Source organism: Lupinus angustifolius, chromosome LG19 (genome assembly GCF_001865875.1).
Source record: "Lupinus angustifolius cultivar Tanjil chromosome LG19, LupAngTanjil_v1.0, whole genome shotgun sequence".
NCBI lineage: Eukaryota > Viridiplantae > Streptophyta > Magnoliopsida > Fabales > Fabaceae > Lupinus > Lupinus angustifolius.
In genome coordinates, this window is record NC_032027.1 from 16,700,060 (window position 1) to 16,707,726 (window position 7,667).

At 32.8% G+C, this 7,667-nt stretch overlaps 1 protein-coding gene across 1 annotated transcript; it reads left to right on the forward strand.

Annotated features, from left to right (window-relative positions):
- LOC109334028 lies at positions 5,370-6,026 on the forward strand. The gene has a single exon (XM_019569600.1). It carries the CDS (start codon positions 5,370-5,372, stop codon positions 6,024-6,026), a length of 657 nt encoding a protein of 218 aa, XP_019425145.1.

Consider the following 7,667-nt stretch of genomic DNA (forward strand, 5'->3'; position numbering starts at 1 on the left):
ATTATGTGTATTATTATGTTGGTATACACTTAACATTTTAGTTTATTAGATTTCTTATTCTCTCTAGCTAGACTCTTATTTTTCTCTTACATCTACATGTTTCCACATTCTAGTACCTATATTAATAAAGACAGTAAGAACACGTGGTCATAAATTAGAATTATTGCATGCCAACAAAAAAAAGAGATAAGATGTTAATAACGAGTATGTATTTTTCCTTTTACTTTTACGATAAAAATGTTATTACGAGTATAAATAAAATGATATAATTTTCATTTCATATTATTTTACTTTACACAACAGTTCTCATTTCAGTAATGAAGAGAAGTCTAACTCGTTAGATAATTTGTTATTAGAAAGAGAAAGATAGAGTGTTATTTGTTGCGTGGTGTGTGATCCGAGTACGATTTTCTATGGTGCACATGGACACAAATGCTAAGATAGGAAACATGAGTCATATAGAACAGCCTGTTTGTAACTTCGTATATGGTTTTATTATATATTAAATGGAAGATCATGAATCATGATACATGTGTCTCACGAGTTTGTCATATGTCTTGTTCGTATAATCCATTACAAGCAATTAATATTTCCACCCTCAAATAAATAGGACAACTAATTATTTCCTTTCCTCTAGGGAGACTATTTTTTATGTTTAAACTAAGGTGTTTGTTTATATATTTAGCAATTTTGTAAAAACCGGTTCGTGCTGACTAGCTATCCTAATATTGGTATGGTATGACAATTATACCGGTAATGCAATTATACTAATTAAAACTGATCAAAAATAATTATACTGGCCAATTTTTATTTAAAATTAATTTTTTTATAAAGATAAAAAAATATTAGTTTTTTTATTGATTTTTTAATATTAATGTATACGACTTAACTAGTGAACTACTGGTTGAATCACTATACCATTATATCAGTATCCTGACGGGTTTGATAACCAGTAAGTACGGTATTAAAGAAGAAGATATCTACGTTAGGGCCTTTGTATTATTTCAGTATGGTTTGATGATTAGGTACAGATTCAAAATGGGACAAGTATTGCTGGTCCCCCATATATTTTGTACAATTATTATATATGTGATACTTTGTTTATAAAAAAATATCATTGTCAAAGTATTTACTACACATGTGTATGTTTCAATGTTTGTATATCAAGACCTTCTGAATCTATCCGTGTTAACAATTTAGACATGGACTGAATTTTTCTACTAATTTAGACGTGTATATCAAGTGTTTTTTTACATATTATTTTTATGAATTATTAGTTGTCAATCAATTATCCATTTAGCAAAATCATATATAAATATATCATGAATATCAATCATTGTGCTAATATGAGACAATCATTTCTAAATACATTAAAAACTTTGAAGAAAAACACTATACCATTAATGTACAAATGACAATTTGCGTGAATAGCTTCCCAACAACATAAGGAAGTTAAGAATAATCTTCATTATGTTATAATAAGAAGGTAACTTTTCAGTTTTCATGGTGGAGTCCTTGTATTATTCTTGTATCTTTGATATATTTCTAATAATATTACTTTTGGACATCAAAAAAATTGTTAGTGTAGATACAAGTTGGTGTAGGGCAATTGATCCTAAGTAACGACAATGAAAGAGGGTCAACAAAATAATAATGCCACCGGATATCTAGTTGGGCCATAGTATGTAGATAATTATTTCATTATTACTTAATTGGTTTTGTTTAATATTTGGATAGAGATCTTAACTTATTTAAATTGTATCAAAAGTTCAAAATGATGTTAAATTTGGAACCTGTGTAAATTAGGTGTAAAATCTGAGCAAAACAAGGATTGATTCTTGTGTTTGATTTGAAGAGTTGGGGTAATGTAAATGTTGGATCTTATAGAATTAATGGCTTATTATTGCACCATTAATGAGGATTTTTTAGTGTGAAATAAAAACACTTAACATAGAGGAGGGACGTTTCTTTAATGATTTTTAAGGGCTAGCCCCAAGGGGTACAATGAGTTTTATGGTGGATGAAGATTTCATACAAACAAAATCCCCACACATGCAATGCACGGGTTGAGCTTGGATTCATCCTAACCGTCAAATCTTGTGGCCATTTGGACGAGATCTTCCACTTGGGTTGTTGGATTGATTTGGCTGTAGGGTCTTCAGACTATAAATAGATGTTTCCCCATTCAGAAAAACTAGTCCAAGTTGAGAGCATTTCTTCAACTTTTCTTCTCTCCCTCATGATCTCTCCAAAAACATTTCCAGCTCACTTCTCATTTTTTATTTATTTCCGTAGTACTATAATTGACACAAATAGTCAAATTGTAACACTTGTAACCAGTTTGTGGGAAACACAAATAGTCATATTGTGAGTATTTCTAAAATTGATAATGGTTGTCATATCATAAGTGTAGTTGAAATCAATTCTTAAGATGTAGTAAGAATCCAAAAACAGAAAACTGAATTGTTTTATCTAAAATGGTTGATAATCTGATTACATTTAACCATGCTACAAAACGTATTAAAAACAACGACCTCATTGTGACTGGAGCAGCAAATACAATTCTTGGGAATTATACAACAGTAAAACCTTTAACAGATCAAGTTAAGGAATTCAGAACTTGTATTAATTCAGAACTTAAAAACTTTTACTAGCCATTTATTTATACAAAGATGGCATTTTTCAAGAGACACAATGATAACTACTTTTTTAATGTTGGCACAAAAATTAAATATATTGTGCACCAAATGTATTGAGGAGTACCATAACCTAATCCATTTTAAAATATAAAACACTTTGAAATAGGTTTTTATATACCAATAAGTTTTTTTTTCATATACATACAAAAACCAAACCTATTGAGTATTCAAATTAAATGTATAAATTATATAGTTAATATAAAATCAATTTTGTTATTAGAGGTACAAATTCAATTATTTCCAATTATATATACTTGTTTCATAATGACATTAAATTTTCTTTAAAATATTATCTCAAATTAAGATGACGGTGATACATAAAAAGACTTGAAAATCGTTTTTATTTTTAAAATATAATTTGTGAAAATACACATTAAAATGTAAAAAGATTTACCGTCAACCAAGACTTAAGAAATATTATGTTTTAAATGAAAAAGTTTAATATGCATCATGTCTTTCGGGTCGTTCTTTTTTAAAATAGCTGCTAATATATGGATGATGACGATGTAAAAAAGAAAACTTTTACGTCATAATTATATGCACTATTTTCTCATTCTCTATTTGTCTATTTTAATTATCTCTTTATATGTCTAAACTCAGTTACATAAGAACTTATTGCGTTTGTTCATTTTATATGGAGAAAGATTCAATTAATCAAAACTTACCTATCCCACTTAACCTAACGGAGAGGTGTCAGATGAGGTAAATATGTGCAATCAATTTAGGGAAAAAGAGATAATAAAAAAGTGAAAGAGAAGAAAAAATTTGGACAACAAGTCGGAATTCATAGTAGTTGTGGGGAATTTGTAAATACATCTTTGTTTCATTCACCATTGAATTAGACTAAAATTTGGACAGCACGTTCATAACTTCTAGTACTTCATTCTGATTGGTTGGATCAGTGAGAAGTCATTTGGGGTTGTAGAAAACAAGCTATTAGAGTAATTGATTTCTAGTTTTTTCTATTGCTTATTTGTTTCCTTTTCAAGCTCTTGCTATGTTGTATGTCTTATTGTTGAGCACGATTTGTCTTGTATTTCAATTTTGATCATAGTTAAACTTGATTGACTGATTTGTGTTATCTAGTTTTTACTTCTCACATTATGAAGGTTTCTCATGTTAAAAAAATTGGTGTTCTTTGTATGATCTTAGTTGCTGCAATTGTTTATTATTATTATTATTATAAGAGTTTTCATTGTTATTGGGTTTAATTGGTATGAGGACTTCGGAATCAATCTAGTAAAATTGGAAATTATGGTTTTGCTTTATATTCATTTTTATATAAGTTAATGCATTTTAAACACTATTGATTATTGATTACATGATGTGGTGGACGAGATTTAAGAGGATGAATTCAATGAGTTTTGTGTTCATCAGCTTGAAGCACTTGACCGGTGAGGGGAACATGCATGTTTTGTTTTTATGAACATTAGCCGAAGAAACATAACAGACAAGAGTGTAACATTAATGATCCTCAAGGCAACTACTTTGAACTAAATGAATAGCATTAACACAATCCATGAAAATTCTCTCATATTATCAAAACCTCTTGACAAACTCTCCAAAGCTCAGCCCCTAGAGAAGAGAAAGCCTATATTGCAAAAAAGACCCGAACAATCATGAAAAGGACTGAACCATATGAAGAGAGTTTAACCCAAAAGATTTAGTGTGAGAGTCTTATGGCTTAAGTACCACATTAGGTTTGTCATACTAATCAATACGAGCCTTATCACAAGATCCTTCTACCCTACCCTAGAGTCATTTATGCTTTAATACTATGGTTTCTTTTAAAGGAATGGTCAATAATATTTTTGCATTATTACATTAACTTTTGGTTCTTCTTCCATTTAAATTTTATAATCTCAAATAAGGAAGAGTTTTATTTTGATTTGACTTTCTTTCTCTTCCATTTCTTACCTTGTGATCTCTCCTTTCATTTTTTTTATAACTCCCAAACAAAGTCTTAGGAGACGAAAATATACAAAATGAAAAAAATAAGTGAACCAGTGTCGAATGAGGAATCTACATTAAAAAATATAGCGTTAGGCACATAGGTACTGATTGTAGCACCATTGAAATTGTATGCATGCAGGAGGAACATACTAATTTCCATCCTCTTGTTTAATAATCAAAATTCTGTTAATCCATTTTTGTGGATGAAGAAAAAAAAGCATTAAACCATTGCTCCTTACCGCATACGTGGTTAAGATACTATGTTGGTCAATTAAGATTCTACAAAAACTTATTCAACAACAATGAACAATGTAAGGAGTTATATGATTTCCTTTTTGTGACAAAAGGAGATATATATTGATTGAGTAAGGAAAGAAGTGTTAGAATGAAATAAAATGGTAATTCATTAGCTTATAGCTTGGTATGAGTGAGTCTTGGGCCTAGTTGGTTTTGGGCTTGTAAACATTGAAGTTTCTATAAATAGAAGTTGGTTGTTGGATTGGTAGTTGTTAACCAATCTACACTTTCTAAATTTAGCACTCTTCTTTCTCTGCATTTCTTTTCTTTCTTCAAGCAATCTGTTGTAAAGTTTCCAACAGTGGTATCAGAGCTACACGATCCAAGAAGCCTGTGGAAGAGCCATCAAGACACGCTGGTGCAGTGAAGCATAGCCATTGAAACAGGAGGAAGAGGATGACAACATCAGGAGGATTTACAATGAATTTACCTATTCTGGACAGCAAGAATTTTGATCATTGGAGTATCCAGATGAAGGCCATCTTCGGGTTTCAAGAATGCTTGGATGTGGTCCAGGTTGGGGTTCATGAGCTTGGTGAAAATCCCACAGAAGCACAGAGGTTGGAGCACAAGAAGGCCATGAAAAGAGATTGCAAGACAATCTTCCTTATACACCAATGTGTGGACAGAGCCAATTTCGAAAAAATTTCTGCTGCAAGCTCTGCCAAGGAAGCTTGGGAAACACTTGACAAATGTTACTCAAGGGGATTGAAGGTGAAGAAAGTTAGGCTGCAGATGATGAGGAGACAGTATGAATTGCTGCAGATGGAGGAACAAGAATCTATCTCAGAATACTTTACAAGAATCAGGGCACTAACTGATCTAATGAGAAGCTGTGGAGAGCAATTAATTGAGCAAGGTATTGTTGAGAAAATACTTAGAACATTAGCTGCTAAATTTGATCATGTAGTAGTAGCTATTGAGGAATCTAAAGATATGGAACTTCTAACAATTGATGAGCTGCAAGGCTCCTTAGAAGCTCATGAGCAGAGATTTCTTGAGAGAATATCTGAAAGACAGACTCAACAAGCTCTTAGTGCCCAATTCAAAAAGAAATCAAGCCATCTTGAAAGGTAGAGCAGATTCAGTGGAAAAGGTCAAGCAGAAAAGATGAATGAAGCTGCAAAAATGAATCAGAAAGAACATGGAGGACAAAGGAATGGATCTTATGATAGTGATTCAAGAAGCACTAAAAGAAGAGGCAACTTCAGTGCAAAGAAAAAGAAAGACAAAAGCAAAATTCAGTGCTACAATTGTAATAATTGGGGGCACTTTGCATCCGAATGCAAGTTCAAGAAAATGAACAAAGAAGCTGAGGCAAGGTTAGCAAAGGATGAGGAATCTGATGAGGAGGTTTTGTTAATGGCAGAAGGGATGATCTCAGCTTCAGTTGGAGAAACTACATCAGATGAAAATGCATTGATGATGATTACAGAAAAAGCAGAAAATCAACCAACTTCAGATAACTGGTATCTTGATACAGGGTGTTCTAACCACATGACTGGACACAAGGAGTGGTTTACCTCACTTGACAATTCAGTGAAAACCAAAGTCAAGTTTGCTGATGATAGCTCAATCAATGCAGAAGGAATTGGAGAAATTATGATAAGGAGAAAGGATGGTGCAAGCTCAAGTATCTCAAATGTTCTGTATGTTCCAAGAATGAGAAACAATCTCATTAGCTTGGGACAATTGCTAGAAAAGGGCTACAAGATAAGCATGGAAGACAGAATCCTAAAAATCTTTAACAAGAAAGGGAAACCAATCTTGAAAGCTCCACTCTCAAATAATAGAACTTTCAAGATAGGTATCCAATTAGATGATCAGAAATGCTTGGCAACCACCACAGATGAGACTAAAACTTGGCATAAGAGGTTCTGTCACCTGAACCAAAGGAGCTTGGAATTGTTGAGGAAAGCAGAAATGGTAACTGGTCTACCAAAAATGCATAAAGAAGTAAACATATGTGAAGATTGCATAACAAGCAACCAAGCAAGGAACAAATTCACATCTCAGATTGCAACTAGATCAACCAAGCCTTTGGAGGTGGTATACACAGATGTGTGTGGACCTCTAGAAACCAAATCAATAGGAGGAAATTCCTACTTCATAACTTTCAAGGATGACTTTACAAGAAAGGTATGGGTTTATCTGCTCAATAAGAAGAGTGAGGTCTTTGGGAAATTCCAAACATTCAAGGCACTTGTTGAAAATCAGTGTGGCATGAAACTAAAACTAATCAGGAGTGATGGAGGGGGAGAATACATCTCAAGAGAATTTCAAGAATTCTGTAACAGAGAGGGTGTCATACATGAGGTAATTGCACCTTATACTCCTCAGCACAATGGCACAGCAGAAAGGCTAAACAGAACACTATTGAACATGATAAGAAGTATGCTCAAGACAAAAGGCTTGCCAAAGGATTTTTGGGCAGAAGCATTAACTACAGCAGCTTATGTTGTAAATAGAAGTCCAACCAAGAGACTCAAAGACAAAACACCAGAGGAAGCTTGGTGAGGAATCAAGCCTGATGTAAGGCACTTCAGAATTTTTAGGTCAATTTGCTTCAAGCATGTTCCTGATGCCAAGAGGAAGAAGTTAGATGACAGAGGTGAAAAGCTTATCTTCATAGGNCTCAAAGACAAAACACCAGAGGAAGCTTGGTCAGGGATCAAGCCTGATGTAAGGCACCTCAGAATTTTTGGGTCAATTTGCTTC

Coding starts and splice junctions, on each gene's coding strand:
- LOC109334028 (XM_019569600.1), top strand. CDS start 5,370: ATGAATTTACCTATTCTGGACAGCAAGAATTTTGATCATTGGAGTATC.